The 23,360-nt window shown below is 40.2% G+C and overlaps 1 protein-coding gene across 1 annotated transcript in view; it reads right to left on the reverse strand.

Moving 5' to 3' along the window:
• Nucleotides 1-23,360, reverse strand: part of CA10 (carbonic anhydrase 10) — a 167,335-nt gene that overhangs the window by 78,233 nt on the left and 65,742 nt on the right. The window contains exon 3 of the mRNA XM_062506418.1: nucleotides 20,469-20,611. Within this exon, the coding sequence (XP_062362402.1) occupies nucleotides 20,469-20,611 (143 nt within the window). The remainder of the gene's footprint in view (nucleotides 1-20,468; nucleotides 20,612-23,360) is intronic.

Raw genomic sequence — 23,360 nt, forward strand, 5'->3', positions numbered from 1 at the left:
AACACAGATTTCTGGCATTCCAGACAGCTGTGAGAAAATAGGTTTGGTTTGTGAATGTTCAACAAAGCTGCAGTCTGTCAGCTCAGTAATGTGACATGTTTAACCCAAACACTTCTAAACAGATCTGCAGTGGGGATATTTTAGCATTGTATTAATTCAGTGAGCAATGTAAACTTGTAGTGTCAGAGTAAAACTGTATCTACATACCCATGGATTTATAGCAGTGCATGTTTATACTTTAGGGATATCAAATAGGTTTACCTCATATTATGGGGTGGTTTATTTTTTTCTGAGTTAGTCATGTACAACCTGTATTTTAACAGTTCTTCCTCGAATTTCAGAGATGTGAAATGGTTCCAGCTCACTATGAACATGCAGTACAGCCAGCACACTCAATTCCTCAATGGAGTACTGGGCAGAAATATCCAACATCTTTGGAAACATTTACATTCTCTTGACAGCACAACTATTGATTTCTTAATCCTGTTAACAAGAGGTTAGTGGCTCAAAAGGCACAGACTGTGGAAATGTCTTGTTTCACAAGTCACCAAAGATGTTTAGTTGGTGTCAAATTATGTATGGATATGTTAGAGGAACATTTCAGTTCCACTCAAAGTCTGCAATGCGGAGCAAAGCATTTTATTCATAGATAACAATAAGGTATTTCTGGGTCGTGTCCTGGTATTTAATTATTCATTTGAAAAATGCATTTAAATAAATGCAATAATCTGTATAAGGGAGGAAAAAGGCGGTTTGGGTCCTATATACACCATTAATCTTCTCCAAACCAAAATGTGCTGGAGTTAATGGAATTTATATTAATGCTGGACCCACCCTTTCAAAATCTACCCAAAGGACTAGTTCTCTGAAGAGAGAGAGTGCCACGTGTGTGTGGGAACCACAGACAAAATAGAACAGAATATGAATACATTTTTCAGAAATTTAAAGAGCACACAGACATTGCTGCCCTGACTATCACAAGCTACTTGTTCTTTTCATTTCCTAGTAAACAAACTGCCATTTTCAGAAGTGCTGACAGTTCAGCAACATCCATTGTTCTGAAATCATAGCTGTTTAGAAGAATATTTATCTGTCTTTTCCCAAATCCAAGGCCCAATCCCACAAACACAGGAAGGGCTGTGGCATGAGTTACATGAGTAAATTCAAAGCAGCTCCACTGTCCAACTAATTACTTTTCACAGCGTGAACCAAGTGCATTTTGACAGGTACAAACATTCCATTCCCAGGTGGGAGTGGAAGATGAGACCATCAGAGAAATGCTGGCTCACAGGTAACAGAGGAACTCCATTCCAAAGGAACACGTCTCTCCTGATGGAATAAGGAGTGACAAGATTCCCTTGCAAAACTTCCAGAAGTCAGTCCTAATGCAGAACTGTAAGAAACAGTTTCTGCCATTTACCTTCAGCAGGATGGAAATTAACTTGAAATCCTCTGTAAGTGTTTGGGCTGTGAAAGGAAGAAAGGAGGGGAGATGAAACAAAAGAGAGGGGCAGCCTTGCCTCCTGCAGTGAAGCACAGAGCTCCAGTTAAGCTCTGACTCTCTGTGCTGGTCCATGAAGCTGCTCTGTGCTTCACAGGACGTTTGGGACAGACTGGGAGCCACACAGGCACCTTCCCATGCTCAGCACTGAGAGCCTGCCATGAATATGTGTGGAAAACAAATAAAATCACAGGGTTTATCCCACAAAGGACGATAACCCCACCCATCTTGTGGGATGCCTGGTTTTGTGCATCCTTTTCAGCTCCTGCTCCACCTGCAGGTCCCATCCTTCCTCACCCCACTCCAGCAGGTATGATCCTACAGTGACATCCCAGCTGCAGCCCAGCTGCCTCCCCTGTCAGCTGTCACACCAGCACTTGGAATACTTGGAGGGGGACAACTGAGATGGAGCTGACATTTATCCATCGAGGAGACTTCCATGGAGAAGCTGCAAAGCCATCTTGGTGAGTTTTTAAATCTACCCACTACACTGTAAGCAGTTAATATTTCATCATCATCATCATCATCATCTTCTGCTCGTAAAATAGATAAATACTGTCATTTGCAACTTCCATAACCCAGTCTAAAACATTTCAGTGCCTTTAGACACCAACTGAGCATCTCTGGAAAAGCTGGGCGGAACCTGGGATGGAGAATTCCCCCCAAGGTAGAGCTGACAGCTCTCTTCACCTCCAGGTCTCTGGCTGCAAAACACTACAAAGTTTATACTCTAAGGCTAGGGTAGGCACCAAACAAACACTTGAATGCCTGCTGTGCTTGTTCCCTCTATCTTGCAAATATGGTGTAGGAAAAAACTGGGTCAAATTAGATGCAAAATGCACTTTTCCAAATTACACACCAGATAAACAAGGGAAACTCCCACTTGCATCAAAAGCAGTTATGTTCACCTAAGCAAAGTTGTAATTTGGTTCCTCTGTCCCCAGATACTCATTTCTTAAGTAGCATCTTTCTGGAGAAAAATATTGGTTTGGAAAGCTGACAAAATAATAAAAATGCAAGGGGAGCTCACAGACAACATCCGACATATTTGAAAATACTAATTTCTCTCTAGTCCACAGTCAGGAAGCTTATTTACATAAAAAGTGTAAACCAAGCAATGGACAAATGGGGGTTAAAAAACCCCCAAACAACAAAACAGAATAAAACCCAATTTAAACCATACAGAACATTTTAAAATCATATGAAGTAGAACTGCATGATGAATCACCACATGATTCCCATTTAGCACAATGGACTTTTCCCCTATCTTCCCATGAAATTCTTACTTTTTACCTCTGAAAGTGCTTTAATGAATTCTATAAACTATTTCCTCGGCAGAAAACTCTGTGAATGAATCACCAACGTTACAGAAAGGGGAAAAAACAATTTCAACATGTTCAACATACCAGAATTGACAGACTTGCAGCTGCTCAGGTGGAATACACAGAGACAGAGGAGGGTTGCTGGTTCCACAGCACTCTGGTGCTGTGCATGTTCAGTCTGGTGTCACCAGTCTATCCTAAAGGGGACAGAGCAGCTTTGGTGACACTGTGACACATTTCTGAGACATTCCTTGAACCAGGAGCTCTTTGGAATATTGTGCCTTACAGCTGTCATGGAGGAACAATAATGGACTGACCAAAGAAGTGCAGTGAGTGGAAACTGCAAAAAAAAAAAAAAAAAAACCCAAAAACAAACCCAAGTGCTAAATTGACCAAAATTCGTCGTTTCAATGGATTTTATTCTAGTATGCAAGTTTTCAGGAGAGTGGGAAATATCCAGGGGACAAAGGCTTGCTTTTCATCGATGACCTTGAATGTCACTGCTGGTTACCCCTGGCAACAGCCAGAGAACAGCTGGGTTTCAATAAAAGAAAAATGCCAGCGAGTTTAATTACCCAGTTTCATGTTTTTATTAACAAGTGCTTTCTGGGGTGCTGGGCTTTTTTAGTGTTAAGTCCATGGGGATGGTAACACCCTGGGCTGTTGTTGTTCCTCATGCAGAACCAAGTGAGTGTCTTTTTTAGGAACAGGAGGCTCTGGAAGTCCCTGCCCTGGATGGGGCAGCTGCCTCACCCCTGATCCCAACCCTTGCTGCCTCTCCTCTCTCCTCTCCTCTCCTCTCCTCTCCTCTCCTCTCCTCTCCTCTCCTCTCCTCTCCTCTCCTCTCCTCTCCTCTCCTCTCCTCTCCTCTCCTCTCCTCTCCTCTCCTCTCCTCTCCTCTCCTCTCCTCTCCTCTCCTCTCCTCTCCTCTCCTCTCCTCTCCTCTCCTCTCCTCTCCTCTCCTCTCCTCTCCTCTCCTCTCCTCTCCTCTCCTCTCCTCTCCTCTCCTCTCCCCACCATGCCATGGATCTGCCTTCCCTCAGCACCAATGTGTGTGATGTTAGCCATCAGAATAGAGTAAAACATCCTGTATTTCAGGGAAATAACCAGGAATATTTATCAGGAAACCCAGGTAGGGATTGATACCTGGTTTGGTAAGCAGACACTGTGCTTTCATTTCTTGCCCTCAAGAAACAGTCAAATTAATGATCCCATTTCCTGGCAAACCCAGAAACTCTATTAATTTTACTGATGAATCCTAATACAGTGATCACTGCCAAGAATTTATTTGGGTGTTTGATGTGCGGTGAAGCTAATGTAATTTAAAATTATAGCATTGTAAGATATGTAGTGACATAGGATTGATTTAAAATAGCAATTTAAATGAATCACATGCTCAATTCCCTGGAAAAATTAGTTATGGCCAGTCAAAAAGAAAAAGATGAGACTGAAAACAACAGGGGTGTGGGTTGGAGGCAGCTGTGCTTCCCCATATTGGTTGTCACTGCTAATCCAGCCTGAAGCACACACTGGAATGACTTTAAATCACTGTGCTTACTGGGTGAACACATTTTTTTGGATATGAACACAGTAAAATCTAAAGAGGGTGTTCAACCTATCTGTAATAAAATCTGCCCAATAAAGTCACCAATTCTCCACAGCTACCAGCCCACAAGAATCTTGGTGATCTGCAATCTTCAAATCAATCAGCTTTAAGGAAAGCTGGAATTGTTTCTCCTAAACAATTCAGTCATGTGATTAAAAGGAAACAGGTGTAAGATGCAAGAGTCAGGGAAGAGATTGTACTTTGGGGTTTTGTTTGATCTGAAAAGCCAACCATCTCATCTGCTGCATTCATTCTCCTTTAGGAAACATTAATCTGCACAGATGGTGAAACCCAGTAAATCTCTGCTACCAGCTGCAGACTGGAATTTTTAATGAAATGGGAGTTTAAAGGTTTTCACAGAAAGCACTGGAATCACTCCTATTATTTCCTGTGATGCCCAAATTACTTTGAGTGTTATTTGACAACTCCTGTGCTGTAAATATAACCTCCACGTGGCTCCAGTCACTGCCCAAACACCATTTCAAAATGGCCTTTGTTTGCCAAAGCCAGATGTTGAAACCTTTCCAGCCAAAGAGAAAGAGCTGATCCACTTAAAACCTGTAATTTGGATACTATTTTACCTTTCTTTGAGATTTAAAAGTCTTGCTATGTTTGTAAACTGAAGTAAAGCCTGAGGACGAAACATCAGATAGGAATTGTAAAGAAAAGTGACACTTAAAAGCCACACAGTCACCACCAGTTTTTCATCCTTGTGATGTAAAGATTTGGGCCGAAGGATGTATGCCAGCACTTAAGATTTTTGCATAAAAAGATCACAATAATACACAGAAACAAGCAGAAAAAGAAAACCTGAACTAGAAAAAGAATTATAAAGTAACAGTTTGGAGTAGAGTTCCTTGCCAATACTAAGTCAACCTACAACAAAATATGTGAATTAATATTTTGAAAATCATAAAAACAGAGATATATAAATTTTACCTTGAAATTCAGGTTAATAACGTGATGTTTTTTTATTTGCAGATGATACCTTTGAGAAAAGCAGTAATTTCTATTAGAAAATTCCTCCAGTAGTTCTTTTTATAGGAAATTAGAATTACAGTGCAATTAATCAGATTCACCGAGCAGGATTTTACATACATGTGCAGGGCAGGTGTTTCTCTTCCTAATGAAAGATGATGGATTTACCTTTCTGATGTCTTTTTCTCTGCAACTCTGCCATTAAACATGTTTTTCTTCAGGGGTTGCAGAACTATGGCCTGCTTTTGGCATTTATACAGGAATCCCAAAGTGCATGTATGGGAGCAACCACAGATGTAAATTTAGTGTGAATTTAGAGAAGATTCTGAATGAGCCATAATCCCAATCAGAAACACATTCACAACTGTGAAAGCAGTAGGAATTTTACTGCCAGAAGGACCAAATCCTGTGATAATCCCCAGGTAAAACAAAACTCTATTCCTTGGCTTTTCCTGCATTGCAATGCAGGAACATGGAGAACAGAAAACAAAACAGATAAAGGAAATAAACCTTAAAATATACCCAGACTTACTGTGCTATTTTCTCTAAAAATACTTTAAACATTTTTTTTGTTTGTTTTTTTTAAAGAATTGATATCTAGGCCCTATTTCCAATTAGTTTTATTAAGGACTTCTTACTAATCAGTACAGTAGAGTTCTATATTGTTTCAAATTGAAGAAAGACAATGCAGAATGCCTGTTTGTGGGATCAGAGATTCAGGCTCTGCTTCTGCCTCACCATCACAGTTACCTCAGATATTGCAGGAAAACCAAGGTTTTGGGAATAAAAACTGATCTTGCTTTCCTGTGTCACAAAATGAGCAAATTCAGATAGGGGTGAGAGTTAATATTGTTCATGTGACTTCAGTGGGGATGAAGCCTGTCAGTCCAGAAAGAAAAATACAAGGACCAGGCAGTGCTTTGGAAATTAGAAAAACTCAGGGCTAAATTCTGAAATCTTTGCTGCACTAGAATGAAAACAATTGTATTTTACAGTGCTGCAAATATGAATATATAAGTGAGTAAGTAAGGATTTTACTCCTGGGAACTGGGGAAAAACTTGTGTTTTTACGTGACTTTGTCTGCTGGTTAATCTTGTCAGAACCAAAAGGCCAGAAGTTCACAAAATAACCCAAGGGTAAGGTAAATAGTTTGGAAAAGAATCAAGTAAATGATTTGTGTTATGTGTGTGCAGCCTCCATGGCAAAGGTGCCATCAAAGTGTTGGGTCAAATCAAATCAATCAGTTAAAGTACTATAAAATATGAATGCAGAGGGAATAGATGAGATCTTGATGTGAATAATAAAACAGCCTAATGTGCTGGTTTTGCACATATGATATTTAGTGAGGAGGGGGAAAAGACACCCATGAAAATGATTTTTTTGGAGAAATTCCTCTATGTCTGAAAAGTGATTTTGAAAGGCAAAGACATATTCTGGCACTAAGTTCTGTGGATGAAAATGGGATTCAGAACATTTGTAAATCTTCATTAGGTATGGAACTCTCGAAAATATGGTCCCAGGAGTCTTAATAAGTTTCCTCTGAAAATTCTGTAATGGGAATGGCTTTATGTTTCAGATTAAAAATTAAAAAAAAATAGCTTTGTTTCTCTGCAATTAGTCTATACTGTGACATTCATCTCTATAATGAAGAAAACAACATAATTTATGTTTTTAATTGCAATAAGCAACAAACATTTTGATGGAAAGTACATCGGGGGAAAAAGCCCCACCAAGTCTATTTCAACCCAAGAACTCCCACTAAAAGCACCTGGCTTTCCTCATTGCTCATCAGGAAAACATTATTTTAGTTATATATAATCTACAGGTGAAATTCAGAGAAGAGTAAACGCAGAACAAAGTTTGAGGATTAACTTTAGTGAGAAACAACCCAAATCACACTCTCAGAGCTTCTTTCCCAACCTGAAGTGGGAACGGCTCACGTCCCTTTTTAGAGAAAAACGAGGTTCTAAATTATGTTTTCTATCACTAGCTTTAACTCCCATTCTGAATGTGACAGCTGGAATCCTTGGCACGTTTTCGAGTGACACTGAGGATTTTCCACCTTCCCAGCCAGTTGTACTCCTCGTTCAGGATGTGACATCTCTGCCCTCCCTGGAAAGGCACAGCACAATCCACGGTGACCAGAGCACTTACCCTGGATGTATCCCAGCAAATGCAGATGCAGCACATTTTTTTCTTCCTGGATATGCTTTTCCTTATCACACCAGTGCCTGCTCTGGTTTGCCTTCCCAAGGAATCAGCACAAGCCCTGCCCGTCACTGCAGGCAGTTCTTGCACTCCCAGGAGTGCCCTGGCTGTCCCTCCACGAGGGTAAGGAATGCCCCTCTCCCTGGCGAGCCATGATTTTAGTGGTTCAGGATTTGCCCTAGATAAACTTAAGAGGGCACAATGGATAAAGACAGTCAAGGATAAATTTGTGTTTCAGTAATACTAGTGCAAATCCAGAATTATGCTGGATTTGTGTTTATCTGAGACAAGAATGTAACATACACAGGGTTTTTATGATGCTGCTGTGATGTTTTTCCATGTATAAATGAATAAATGCCAGTTCCCTAAAAACATAGCTCTTGTAGAAATTACTGAAGGAAAGATGAAAGAAGAAAAACCAAAACCTCAGCCAACTCCTACCTGGAACTACCAACCAGATTTTTTTCTGATAACTTTATTTATTAATTCTGTTTCACAGCATACAGCTTCAGTATCAGCTGGTAACCAAACCTCAATTATTTCTTTCATATTTTGCTTTAATGGAAGACACTGCCTCAAGGTCTAATTTATAAATGAGAAAGACTGCGCTACAATTCTCAGCAATAAACAGCAAAAAAGTTGTCTTTGTGAACCACTGCAAAATATTAAATATTCTTTCATTAGACTGTAAGCTTCCTTCCATTGATGTCTGTAGAAAATTACAGTTTTTTTTATTGTTAGCAGTTAACTGAAATCTGATTTGCACAAAAAGCCACGGTGGTATCTACTATTATAATTGCCAGTATAGTGGGCCTGGAAAATAGTAAATGAAGTTTTATTCACTGGATTTGATAAGGAAGACCCACAGAAATCTGCACGAATTGATCAAATGTCACTCCATTGGAACAGAAAGTCTCATCCTGTTTTAAAGAAAATACTATTGAAGATCACATGGTTTGGTAAATCATAATTGCTTTAAAAGGCTGTTGGGTTTTAGATAGCTCATCATTACCAAAGCAGTGCTATTTGTGGAACAGAGATTCCCTGGCACTACAAATGTTGTGACTCACAATACTCCTGATCTAACTTCTTCCTTGAAGTGGCTGAATGTTCCAGCCTCAGGCACTCTTCTTAGGAAAACTCTGTGAAGTGCTGGGGAAAGTGGAGGCGAAGACACCACTGAATAGAAAAACAACCTAACCAAAACAAAATAAAAACCAAACCAAGAAATTAAATGATGAAACAGACAATGGAAGTAGTAGCAAGAGGGGAAAAAGAAGCTGGGAACAAAGGGGGTTTCTTATAGGGTAGGAGAGGAGGAAAGGACTGTCATCAAGAACCTCCCCAGTGATTTGAAGAAAGACATTTTGCTGCTTTTATCCCAAGCAATTACTCAGGAACCATCTCCTGTTAAACCATATGTGAACCAAAGAAAGCCACCCACGGCATTAAAAATGAGAAGTAAAGATCTATTTGGTGGACAAAACCTCCCAGCCCTTTCAAGACAAGGCAGAAGCTTTTATTTAATGTTGTGGCTTGTTGAACACAGCTGACGTGTTGCTGTGCTTACAATAAACAGCTTTGGGGGTTTTCAAATGCTTCAGCTTTGCTTCAGTGTGTTTAATCACCTGCAAAAGCTGTTTATTGCCTTGTATACTTCCCTCATCATGACCATTATCCTTTAAGTATGAGGCTTTATGGCGAGTCTAAGCAGGTCAGGGTACAAGGCACCATCAAAGCTGTGTGCAAGCACAGATGAAATAAATCCATGCGAGGACTACAGACCATAAAAGTAGAAACATAAGCTATAATAATGCAGTGCAATGATTTCACAGGCACTCTGCTGATCGTTTAAAATGCACCCTTGTTTGCTGAGAGCCACTTTGACAACCCCACCAGCAACTGCCAAAGGAAGATGTATGCATTCCGAGAAAATTATTAGGGGTCATGAGAGACAAAGCCAGAAAGGCTCATAAAGGGCATTTGTGTGTATTTTACTTCAAAAGGCTTCAGCTAAGGTGCTTTAAAACAGCTGCAAACATAACAGAGCAGAACACTGAGAGACTATTTGAATGAGAAAATGTGATATTACAGACAGCACTTCCTTTGGCAGCAAAGAAGCACTACATGCACTTGGCAAGGAACTTCTTCTAAACAGATACCAAGAGCAGGAGAAGATAATCAAGGCTTTATAGGATAAAAGAGTAGTTTTATTTCCTGCAACAGGCAGAGACAGAAAGATGGTGCATTCAGTGCAAATCTTTAAAATTATTTTGCAAGTATTTTTACTTTGGTCAATACATCACAATATCAAGATGTGCTAGAGCTGGGTGTGAGAACAAAGACTCAAAGTGGAGTCCAGCATAACATTCAACAAAGCAGTGAAAGACACACCTCACTACTGCACAAAAACTCCAGTCTCACTAGAATTCCTGACTTCTGTGTAGCCCTCTAGCCCAGAGAAGATGGTGAAGAAAGGCTTACTGGAAAAGACAAAAATAAAGCTGACCTAAATCATGTATTGAATGCAAAGGCATAGGGCCAAATACCCTGCCTTGTCTTTAATGTCCTGTAATATTTCTGCATATAAGGTGTTTTACAGCTATTGACAAGAGGCTTGTCAATTCTTAGTCAGTAGAAATTATGAATTTACTACTCTCCTGTGGGGATGGTTTTCCTTTTTTTTGAATATTTTCTTTTTATTTAGAACTTCAGCTGTTAAGTGGTTTTTCCATTGGGTAAAACAAGAGAAGCAAGAAATACTGCAGATGCTATATAACTGATTTAAATATGAAGTCAGCAAGGGTTTCTATAAATTCCAATCTATTATGAAAAATATATTTCTAGTGAATGCTCTACCCATTAATCTCATCAAATTCACTGAAAATTTTTCTCGCACCTTTAATTTATGATTCATTTACGCTGAGGTGTCAAAGACAGTCTGAATTGCTTTATATTCAAGAAACAAGAGAGAAAATCAGTTTCATTAAACTGCAGGCATCTAAAAGCTAGTTTTTTTCTTACCGAAAAAAAAAAAAAAGCAGGCATTTCCTCAGGTTATTCATAGATGCCTGTGTTAAGCAGATGATTATGAGTTAATGTTTCCAGGGAGAAATTAGGATTAAAGCAGCCAGGTTCTGTTCAACAGACAGACTGAAGGCAGGGCTGGCTGGCAGAGCTTTCTGTCAGTCCTGCATAAAGCAATCCAGGGCTTCACTGAGCTCAGTCTCTCATGGGTTTTGTGTAGAAAAGGAAAAAGAGGTGTCCCCTGCACACAGTCTGTGTTCAGACAATTCCCACGGACTGGGCAGCTCTTGTGGAAGTGCCCAATCAATGCACACACAATCCAGATGTTGAATTTTTGGTTAATGAAAAGCCCTGAGCAGCCACAAGTCCTTTGCCCACTCAAAGGCTCAGGAGGTGTCCTGAAGCCACCAAACAGCCCAGGGACAACTCAAGTTTATTCAACTAACTGGGATTGCAATGCACCTACAAGACTCAACCTATGTACTACAACTAAGTGACAATTTTCAATTTTAACTCCTCCTTTAGATGGAAAAGTTTCTCCTGCACTTTTAAATCTATGAGCAGAGCAGCCAGTGAGTACTCAGCCACTTCAGACTTTCTGGGAAGCTACAGCTGCCTCACCTGTCCTTGGAGGAGCTCTGCTAGTGTCATATTTGTTCCTAAATCTTGCTAGAGAATGAATTAAATTTATGACTTAACCAAGCATGAAATTATGTTTTCAATAATAATTCAATAAAAGTCACATAAGCTGGGAACAATTCCATATCTCATTGAAGAATCCAGTACCACCAAAGGTGTCCATCTGAGTCATTCAATAACGTGTGATTGCCCATCTCTAGTGCACCAGGACAGAAAGCTGATAGCCCAGTCAGCTCCAATGAGCCAACAGAGGATGCAGGTCGTAAAGCTCATTGACTGGGCTCAAAACACCATAAAAAGCCGAAGAAATGTAACTTCCATTTTGCAAAAAATTGCAAAACACATCTCTTTAATGCTTTGTGGACTCTTGCTACCATGGCAGATCCTGAGATGAGAACTATCCTTCTCCTTCTGGAATTGCTGTTCCAATTCCCTTCTTGTTTGCAGCCAGTTTCTGTCTGCTCTAACTGGGAGCTGCTTCTCCTGCTCTCTACAGCAGCATTATTCTTTTTCATAACATTTGATGTGCAGAACTCCCCTCTCTATCTCTCTTCTCATGCCATTAAAAATGACTGCAGTCAGCCTAACAGTAATATTTATAAAGTTGCGGTAATAATTTGACATATGCAATATTTCATCCAGCACAGCTGGTTTATTCTCCCATTACATCTACCAGATGCTGTAATATGGTTCCTAATTTCCGTGTGGAGTGTTCAGTCAAAGGCTGCTGCATGCTCCCACACCAGCACAGCTCTCTGTCTCCAGCAATCACCTCCACAGGAGTACCAAACCTTCCGAAGATAACAGATGGTAACTCCCAGAGGCAGGAAGAAAAGTTCAAGTTTTTCACTCCTCCCTGTAGTTCCTCTTTTTAGGAATCTCTTCAGCTCACTGCGCATCCCTCTGCTCGTGATTCGTTATGCAGGGCACAGTGGGGCATTGAAAAAACGACCAACATTGCTAGACAAAGGATTTTAGATGTTGAAACAATATGTGGTTTTATAGCTAAAGGGCTTTCAGGAAAAGACAAGTCAAAGTGGGAAGAGGACACGAGCAAAATCCATTACTCAAAGTAATACATAATCCTTTAAACGACATAATCAGACAAAACACCTCATTATTAACAGCATTATCAGACATCTGGGAATGAAACAGGTTTTCACCCAAAGAATGATGGAGATGCAGGTGAAACACTTCCTGACTTGTGATGATTTCTGGGTTCTGACCTAGTACCTTTGTTGAGGGTTAGAATTTTTCCTTTTGTTTCTTCTCTCATGGAATTTTTATCCCATCTGTTGCTTTCAAACAATAATGACTTCAGAGAAACAAAAGATGTAGCCAAGGGGGAGGGTCAGGAGTGCAGCTGACTGCACTACCATAGCAGACCGGGGCTATGATTTTCTTGGGAAGGGCAGAAATTTTGGCTGGGAGGTGAGGGGCTGGGCTCAGCTCTCAACACTGGAGGAGGATGCTTGAGCTGTTGCTTACTGCAAGGAGAATATTTGGAGTCATAATAATTTGAAGGGAAGGGGGTCACATTTTTTATTCCAAGGTAGGTTTCCCCCTTCCTTGGCAGACAGCTGTCTTTCAAACCAAGACAACCTTGTAGAGGTTTCCACTAGGACAGCCCTTCAATGAGCAAACATATTTTTGGAGTTTGTGAGGAAGATATTCATGGATGTGTTTCTGATTTTATGTTTTTTCTGGTGTATTTTTGTAGGGGATGAGGCGTAACCCTCAGCAGCCCAGGCAGCCATACACACACCGTGACAGTCACTGAGAATGAAGGATTGGTCCTTCCATGAGGATATTATGCCTTCACTTGCAGAGGCGAGAATTCATCATGAAAATGGTTTTGGATTTCTCCCTGCTAAATAATTTCTCCTCTTTCCTCGCACTGTTTTGGGAGAGTAGGAAAAGGAGGTGATGAAGCAGCTGGACACATAAAAACATCTTGGCGATATTTGCAGTGATACTCTAAGGGGAACTGAGCAAATCTTCAACTTCAAACAGCATTTAAAGAACATGACATTTGGAAAAATATCAGTCCATACAAATACCCTGTTGTTTGGGCAGAGGTTTCCTCCAAGCCATGGACACGAATGCAGAGATGGCCACTGTGGCTGGCTGAGCTCCCAGCAGCTGTGCAGTGCCAGCTCACACATCCTGCTTTCGTAATTTAACTGATTCCTGCTGCTTCTCTGAGCTGGCTTTGGGACTTCTGAGCAGATTTCCTCGTGCCCCTTTGGCCTGTGAGCCTTGACTGTCGAGCTGGGGAGGATTTTGGCTGTGCCCTTGCTCAGGGTAAATCCCACAGTCCTTACAGTGTCCTTGCACTGCAGTGTGCAGTGGCTCTCAGAAGGCTTTGTGCTGCTTTAGCTCCCTGACTGATATTTATCACAACTGTAAGGAAATAGCACATCATGAACCAGCAAATGCTGCACGATCTTCTAAAGCAAGAAGGAAAACTCCTTAGGGTGAGAGACTCCTTAAGATTTTTATCCAAGCAATGTTACATTTTAATTAATTTATTAACTTCATTTTTCTTATGATGATGAGTAATCAGTGCTCCCTGAAAAATACTGAAAATTATTAATTTCTGCTGGAGAAAATGGCAGCCAAACACTGTTGTGGTGATGTGATCAGTGGCAATCTGCAGGATGTGCAATTTCTTCCTTTAATATACATCTACCTGTAAAATTCCCTGTTTGTCACTTAACTCCTTAGCTCCTGTCTTCACAGTCACTGCTTTTGATAAGTGTCTATGATTAAAAATACAGCAAATATATTCACTATAACAGTAACACACTGTTTTGGGAAGACTTTCCTATTTTCCCCACACTAACTCCATTATCCCCTAGACAGTTTCATCCAGCTTTGACAAAGAAGAAATCTCAGATTTTTGTGAAAATTGGCTGGAAAAAAAAGAGCAAACCAACTTTGTGCTAAGGACCAGGCAGGTAAAACTCCACAATACAGAGCAGTACAGAACTCCTGTCAGCAGCAGTCAGCTGGGCAGTCAGCAAGGGCATTCACTGGCACAAAGAACTTGGAAATAGCCACAGCATCTTCTGCCTTTGTCTTTTAATGAAGGGATCAGTGGAATATTGGAGAAGTGAAAATGGGAGACACAGGCTAAAATGAAAGAAGCTAAAATGAGATTCTGTAGAAAACCAGGCTGCATTATTTCTTCTGCTTATGGAACACTTTGTGTTAACAGAAGACTCATCATAAAAAAGGCCTCTCAAAAAATCAAACAAGATAAAAAAAAAAAAATCCCATGAATCACGTGATGCTACTTCAAAGACTTGGGAGATTAGGCTGAGACAAACGGGTAAATAGATGGCACAAAACTTTGCATGATAAGAGGAATATTCTGTCCAAAGCTGGCATACATCCCTGTGCTTCCAAACAATATTCTTCTGTAAATATACGTCTATAAAGAAATGTGGTGCAAGCACCGTGAAACATCCATCTGGTCATGGGTAGCCTGTGGTTTACTTTTACTGAGAAGGTTTTTAATAGACAAGACAAAGTGCCAAAGTTTTAAGCCTGGAGTTGAGATTTAGAGGCACGGATTGCCTGTTGTGGCTGATGAATCCAAGGATCTCCAACATCACTGCCTTCTGTCCATGCCAAGTCTATCTTGGCAGGGAGGTTCTGAGGGCAGAGTTTCTTTCTCCAGCAATCAGTATATCCCTGGGCAACATCAAACCAGGAGGGCTCTTTAACAGTGTTCCTGTGCTTCTAATTGAGCAATACCCAGTAAACAGCCCCATATCTGTCCAACAGGGATTTATATCCCAATCCATCTTCATGCTACAAAAGCCACAGCAGCCCTGTGTTTTTTTACAACCATACTGAAAGAAAAGATCACAGATGTATATCTGCATCATTTGAGTCACTCAAAAGTAGCTATTAATGTCCATCACATAAATAACACGCTTTACCAAAGTAAACACACAAATACAGTTATTTGGAAGGGCTGTGACAATATCATAAGTACATTTGCATGACTAAAAATAATTCCTATTTTAATCTTTCCCCCCCGAAGGCTTCTTTGCTCAGTACATTTGCTCACTGTTTTGTTCACTGGTCCTACTAGTAGTTTCCCAAGTAGAAAATCACGTACACAGACAAGATATATGTTACTTCTACCTCTGCAAGACTTGAAATCGATATCTAGGTTTATAAATAGACCTAAGTGCAGGATGAAATAAATCCAAATAAGATACTATCAATGCAGTGCACAGGTCAACTAGAAAATAGGAAAGGGGCTTTAAGAACAATGTGGGAACATTTGAAAATTCCTTTGAATATATCAAACTGTACCTGGAGACCAGCTGCTGCTCCAGTCTTTTTTTCCCAAGTCTCATCATTAGAGACTGAAAACTGGAAAGCAACTTATTGAAATAAACATGAGGAGGGAGAAAGGATGGGCAAGACCTTTGGCTGGGATCTGCTAGCCCAGCTTCAATAACATCTTTAACTTTGTAATGGATCTGCTGTCCAGAATCCAGAAAAGATCCTGTTGATGTTTCTGACTGCATCCACTGAGTGCATTTCCAGGGACAGCACACCCACCTTTACAAGGACAGCATGGGCTGCTTTGAATCACTGCACAACTGCAGCTGAGACACAGGAACACACGATCTGAAAAGTCCTCCTGCCAAACTGAGATCCTGTCCCAAGCTCAGCACCAGGTACAGTGCTGTTTGTGGAGTGAGTCACTCTCCAGGTGCAGGATCTCTCAGGAACTTCCCATGGCAGCCAAGTGAGCTTGTTTCATGGCACCAGGCAAGATGAAATGTCAAGCAGAGTAATGAAGAAGCTGCAGAAGTTTATTCTTGTGCCTGTTCAGGACTCATTTCACGGGTGATCTGTGTCAGTAGTAACCAGACACAGAACACACCATGATGCCCATCTGAGACCTCACATCTTCCAAACTGATGCAATCTCATGGACAACAGAAGCAACAAGGAAAGAGGGGTCTCGACACAGAGTAAGATGTAGACCCTGAACTTGTTCTTCCCTATGCATGATCTACTAAGAGCAAAGTCTGAAGGTACCTCTGAAAAAAAAAAATCAAAATTTTTTTCCTGTTCTAAATTCCACTATGAGGGTGAATAAACAAGTTACTTTAACCTGCTGGTTCCACTGCAAGTTCACTCAGTAGCACATCCCAGAACACTCAGAACTGTAGAAGCATTAGAAATGGTAAACAATTATTTAAGCAGCAATACTACATTTCATTTTTTATTCATTAAAGTTTTTGATGTTTGTGTCAGACTTTTGACTCTCCAAAGCCACTCTACATCAAAAATCCTTATTGAGACATCTAAATATATATCACAAGTCAGTTTACAGATGACATTGATGTCTTACTGCTATCCATTCCTCCTGGACCATTTCGAACAATTCATTTTTTATATTCCTGCAGTGCTGAAATATGGTTCATACCAGTATCTGTCCTTTTACTAATCACCAAAGCAAAGCTTGGCAGTTGTCATATATTGCACTCTTGAGAAAAATGCTAGTAATACTCTGAATTGATTGAACAGCATGGAATCAGATCTAACTGGCAGAGAAACCATTTAACTGATTTTAATCCATAAATCTCTTTTCTCCTACCCTGTTTTAGTTTAGAAGCTGCTGAATGTAGCCATTATCTTGTGATGCATAGAATGTACCAATTATTTATATGGCTATTAATTTAAATAATATGTGGTTGCATTCATTAATGCCCCATATGAGCAGGCAGATGTGTGGATCTTGCTGAGTATCTTCCATTTATGCACACTGAGCTATAGAATAACAGTCCTTGGCCAGCAGACATAAATTCCTTTTATTTCCCCAGAGGTCAACATCAGGTATAATGTCCTTTCTTGCCTTAAAAATAAAATGGTTTTAAATAGAACTTTACCTGCTTTAGGCAACAATTTCAGTCCTTGAGTGTGACCTAAAATGACTCATAAGACACAAGGTCACTGATGTGGCAAGGTTTAATTACTTGGCAGGGATGCACTTGGTGTCTAAAGCAAATGGTGTTGCTCAGCATGTTTTTAGGAGAAAAAGGAAAAAAAAAAGTGGCCAAGAACTGTAGTTGAGTCTTAAAGAGTTTTAGAAATGGGGATTTTGAAATAAAGTCCACAGAGAACCAGGAGACCAAAGAGAGATGGGCTACAGAAAGGCAAGGGGCAAAACCTGGGGGACCAAAGGCAGAGCTCTTGCAGAGGTGAACTGAGGAAGGAATCCCAGCAAAGAACCAGGTCAGTGGGAAGTGGGGTGGTTTGTTCAGCCACCACAATCATCCACAACAGGCTGGAAATCCCTGCCTTGGAGACCAAGGTGCTTCCTCCCTAAATGTAAGATATTCTGTTCTGCTGATTGCTTTGGTCCTTAAGTGAACCCAGGGAAAAGGAGCAGAGAAAGTAAAAGGGTGCTGTTCTTTGTGAGGTGGAGGAGTGTGATCTGCAAATGAATACAGGCTGGCATTGTTTATCAGAAAGGGCTTTTATCTGAGACGGGCTGCTTGCTAAATTCATTAAAATAAATAACTGAGAGACAAAGCTGGGACTGAGAGGGAACTAGAACCTGGGGAGTTTCCTCAAAAGCAGCATCTCTTCTTCTGCATGTAAACTCAATAACTATCTCGTGCTGAGATTTTGGATACTGAAATCCAATTATCCGTATCAATGACACTCAAGACTTCAGGACCTGCAAAGCCACCTTCTCAGGAAATGGAGAATCACACATACAGAGCAAGAGCACAACTCAGAAAAACATCTGATGGTGCTTGAATTGTAAATGTGTGACCAGAAGCTCCCCTGAAATCGCTGGGCAGCACAAAAAGCAATATATCACTGCTCACTGCAAACGTATTGCAAAAAACTGGATCAGAGAGGTATAAATATTTGGCAAATAGCACTGCCATCCTTTTTACTCCTGAATGGAATGGGCAGAATTTTCTTCCCAGCCTCAGACCAGGAGTAACTGTTGAGTTGCCTGTTGTGTGACAGGGCACAGACTGGGCTTTCTCCCCTTGTAGGTGCAGGGCAGGGAAACAGTGATGTTGTCCTTCATACCCTCCTGTCAGATCACTTCTTCTCTTAAGGAGAAACAGAAGTATTGCTTTATTTCCAAGAAGTCTAAAAAATTGTAGGAAAGTCTCCATCTGGTTTACTAAAAGGCTTTCACTACTAACACTGAAATAAAATAAACTATCTAAAGGAACTGGAAAGGGGTGTGCTTAAATGGAAGCTGTAGACAAAAATGCTGTAGTGGAATGCAACAATTTTGGTCTGCCCAGGTGAGAAGGGAGAACTAAACAGGTAACTGGTTTACAGAAATCAGGCAATGCTCCCCACTAAAAATAAAGCCCAGGGGAAATGAGTGGCAAGGAGTGAAAGGGACAAGAAGAAGGATTAAGTGATCATGGATTGGTCTTGGATTCTGTTCCTGTGAGCCACTTCTGTTCCCCGGAAATTAATTTCCAAAGTGAAGCACACAAAGTAGGTATGTTGCTTTCAAAATGAAATAAATATTTTTCAAACTCAGATAAAACTGAACTTCTAAACTAATAGCAAAAAAATTTGCTAAGAATTTGAAGTTTTTGTTCCAAGAACAACTGAACTGAGTATTTCCTTCCATCTTGCTCTCTCTTAGAGCTGGAGTCTCCTCCCAGCCTCTTTTCCAGAAGAAGTTTGTAATTGTGACTGGGTGCAAGTAGCTGTCTCTCCTGCTCACTGTGCATGTAAGCTAGCTTATAACTTTGATTTGAAAGCACATCAAATCCCTTTTTTATTTCTTCATTGTTTTTCTTAGGATCAGTTCCATAAAACCCTTTCATGTACAGCATAATCACAGTTAAGTCTTGTCCAAGAAATTCCCTGGCTGCCACAGCAATTGGTTCAGAGCACTGAAGTGCTTCAGCCCATGTGAAACACACCTCTATTTTTAACATACAAAAAACATTACTGAGGAAGTGAACACAAATACACTACCTGCCAAATCAAATCCTCAGTGAAGCCCTAACTATGAATGAAGAATTTTTATTAAGGCATTAAAATTACAATCTTTTTTTTCTCAAAGGAGAATTTTGATTTAACTGTTTTGGAAACCTTTCTAAGACAAATCACAAGAACAAATCCTGCTCTTGTAAAATGATAGAAGGTCATCAGGGGCAGTATTTGTGAGCATGGTAAGAACCTCATCACTGATACAGCATCTCCCAGTTTGTCAATGCCTCCAAATATAATCAATAATCAGACATTTACTTCACTCTGAGCTGGTACAAAAACCTAGCTGAATTCTTAGAACTGCTGAATACATTGAATATTCTGAACCTACTGCATTAGACTCACTGAAAACTGCCACCCATTCTTGAATTTCATGTTTTGTCATTCTTTAATTTATAAATAATGTGAAATGTGTAAGCTTTTATGTACGTAGCAGGGTCATTAAAAGTCTGAGTTTTGGTGGATTTTTTTGGGGGGGGCTGTATCAAAACCAAAAACCTCCACGCATTTCCATCTAAACAGCAAAATGCAAATATTACCCTGAAATTTGGGCCAGAGTTGGAAGCATTCCTGTCCTCCAGTAATAACACCACCACCATTTCAGCATTTCTGTGATGAAGCCCGTATCAATTGTGATGTATTTGCACATGTGCCACCAGAACCTCCATGGGAAGTACAGAGCAAATTCCTACAATGTCACGCTGTTTCCAGTGGACATTTCATTTGTCATGACAAGGGGAGATAAATAATTTTCAAATAGCCTTGTGTTGGGGTCTCAGCTTGCTCTGATACTGTAATTCATGGTGGCTTTTCACCTGCATTGGTAGGTAACACAGCCTGGGTAAGAGACAACTGCCTGCATGGAACAAGCCATAAGCATTTTAAAATACCCTTTAGGCACCCCAACATAAGAAAAGCAACACAAACTAATGATTATTGCCAAGACTGCCAAAAGGTTCAATAACTGAAATACCAATCCTTCAGCTGCATAAACAGAGTTGATTAACTCAGTGATTTGAGGAGTATCTTTAAAACACACTACATTGATATTCTGCCTTGGAACTGACAGAAAGAAGTAAATGCTTTAGAAAGATAAAACAGAGCAAATGTTGTTTAAAATCTACTAACTCCATTTATTTTATACACCAGAACAGGAGAGAGCACCTACCTTTCTTCCCCCTGTGTTTAAGCGAAGAGGAGTTAGGAAGGGATCAAAAATCATATGGCTGGTTTCAATATTGACAGGTGACTGTCTTTTCCCAACAGAGCAAAGATTCCAAGCTGAGTTCACCAAACCCCAAAAGGAGGGCACTGCAAAATATAAGAAAGTGCAAGTTTAAGGGAAGTAGGAAAGACAGGGGCAGTACATGCCAGGCAGATGGCCACGTAATTAAACCTGTCAGACTGTCTGCACACACACTTGGAAACTGGAAACAGGCAAATTCATCTTGCATTTGAAATTTAAAACTTCATAGAAGACCAAAACGTATGGTTTCATACCATTTTGTACCAGGAAAAAAGGTGGGTCAGTTCTTCTCCTCTGAGATATAATCCCAGGTTCAATAACAAACAGCTCCTTTGCTATTACACAGTATTTACTGAGCAACAGGAATGTGACTCACTAGTCCTTATGCTAACTTTGCATATATTTCATATGTCCTTGGACTGAAACTCTTCCATTCTACTCAGCTTTTTAAAAAATACTCAAAATATTTAGAAACATTCATTAAAACTCACAGAAATGTTGTAAGAGAAACATACACTGTGACACTGGAGAACAGGACTGCTCTCTTGAGGTTCTACCTATTTCTGTTCTGTTCACCCAAATCCTTCTTTAGATAAAATTTTGATTTTAAAGAAGTATTGTGTTGGAGAAGTCACACTCTGGTAGTGAGGAAAGACAAGTTCCTTCCCTGGCCATGCAGTGGCCAAGGAACAAGAAGGAAACCCTGACTGTGGATAAACTGAGTTACTTCTTGCATTTCCTAACTGCACAAAAAATGTGATGTAACTACACATTGCTGCACATTGCATTGCATCTCATCTGCAATTTACAGACAAGATCAACCTGGGCTCCTCTTTGGCAGCTGAAAACACTTCTGTAAACGAGTGGAGTGCAATCACAAGATGCACAAAGGACACATTTAGATTTGTGTCTCCAACTTCGACCTTGTCAGAATTGTTCTGCAGTTTTGTATAGCAGCTGAAAATTTCCCAATCTTATTGTTGAGATTATTTTGGCTCTATTTTTTTTTTCTTTTTACACGTTGCTGAAAGCTTTCCTAGCCTTTAAGCCTCAAAGCATTCTTTTGATCTCCAAACCCAGACTGGGGAAAGCTGGGACCTTGGGGCAGGAGCAAAGGTGCTTTGCCTGGTGGGTGGAGCTGGAAACAACCCACCTGGGCTATAAAAAGCTTTTTTGGTGCTGTGGTCAGCTGGATGCAGGACTTTGTGGTGTAAATGTTTGCTCCTGATTGCAGTTCTTGGCTACTCTAGTGAGAGCTACACAGAATTTTGGCTGAATTCAAACCTCACATTTACACTGGGCTTAACACGTTGAGAGGATGTTCCTTGGAGAGGAGGACGGTGGAAAATATTTTCTTAATAGTGTAGTCCTAGGACAAGGGTGATCTTGGTATTTTCCTTGTGTGTTTTATACAACTCAGTTCCTTCTGCCTTCAAAGTTCGACTGAATGCAGGTGTAAAACTTTGGTTGGGTTAATCTATATTTCATGCCACTTTTCTACAAAATTAGACAAGCTTTCTGGGGAATTCTTAGGTTGCTGCTTGCACAGCAAAACCTCCCTGTAAGGGCCTGTGCAGGAGGGATGGAAAGTGTTTTGCAGCTGTTGCCTGCTCCAGTAGTTCAGGTGTTATCATCTACAGATGTGAACTCTTATTGCAAACTATCTGAGAACTCCATTTGCAGCTGAAACTTTCTCATTCTTGGTGCCAGTGTCTGTGCAGCCACAGGTGCAGGTGAGCTCTAACAGCTGTAACAGATGTGGTGCAGCCAGCAGAGCTTAAAGCTGCCTTGCACACAAATTTTATGTCACTATGTGCTACTAATACCTGAAATTTGCTGGTGACTTATCTTTTTTTAGCACCTGAGACAGACAATCAAATCAGCAACTCCTCTTAGGATAAAGTGCATGAAAATCTCAGGGGAGGGATGATGGTGGAATGCTTCACAGCCATGTGAAAATGGATGGAATTGCAGGTGCCCGTATCAAATTGTGTCAGTAGTCTTTTATTTCAGTAACAAACCCTCTGTGCCACCACCCAAAAGAAGGTCAGATGGAAGGCCCTTAAAATAATTGAAGCTTTGTGTGATCTGAAAAATAAATTGGCAGTATGGTCTTGAAAGTTTTTTGGCTCTGTTTACCCTCCCAGTCAATTCCCATTTCCACTGTGGAATTAGAAGCCTAGAGAAGTTCACAGAATATACTAAACAATAGTGCTAATGCTCTGAAATTGAATAATATTAGTGTAGTGTAATTAAAATCAAACCATCTTACAACTAGTTGTGCTTTTTTTGGAAGAGAAATACCACAGCAGCTCACTTCAGCTTTTTTGAGAGGAAATCCCTTTTATACTGAGGCCTAAAATAAATGTTTAGGTTAATTGAGAAAGCCTGGTTTCCCTTGATTAATCCCCCTGTTGTGTTATTTGTGTTATTTTAAAAATGAATTAATGAAACTGTAGAGCTGTAGAATCAAGGGGGAAAATATTACATGGGGAATCTGTTATTTCAATGGTTTCTAGTATTACTTAAAAAAACATTTTGGCCATAAATATTCCTGGAATTGGTAAAAACCAAGTCTTTAGCAAGTTTTGAAAATAAAAAAAAAAACCCTAGACAATGTTAAGTACAACAAAACATCAAACCAAACATGTCAGCCCATTACCTTCAAGCTGATAGCAAAACAAATTTATGATGCAACTGGGATTGACCCAGAAAAGCTGCACTGGGCAAGAGCTGCTAGGAGGGGTTGTTTTATAATGTTATTCCTGTTTCTGACAGGAAATCCTGCATTCTGTGCTCTGCCTGCCACAACAG

The sequence above is a fragment of the Cinclus cinclus genome, chromosome 20, assembly GCF_963662255.1.
Source record: "Cinclus cinclus chromosome 20, bCinCin1.1, whole genome shotgun sequence".
Taxonomy (NCBI): domain Eukaryota; kingdom Metazoa; phylum Chordata; class Aves; order Passeriformes; family Cinclidae; genus Cinclus; species Cinclus cinclus.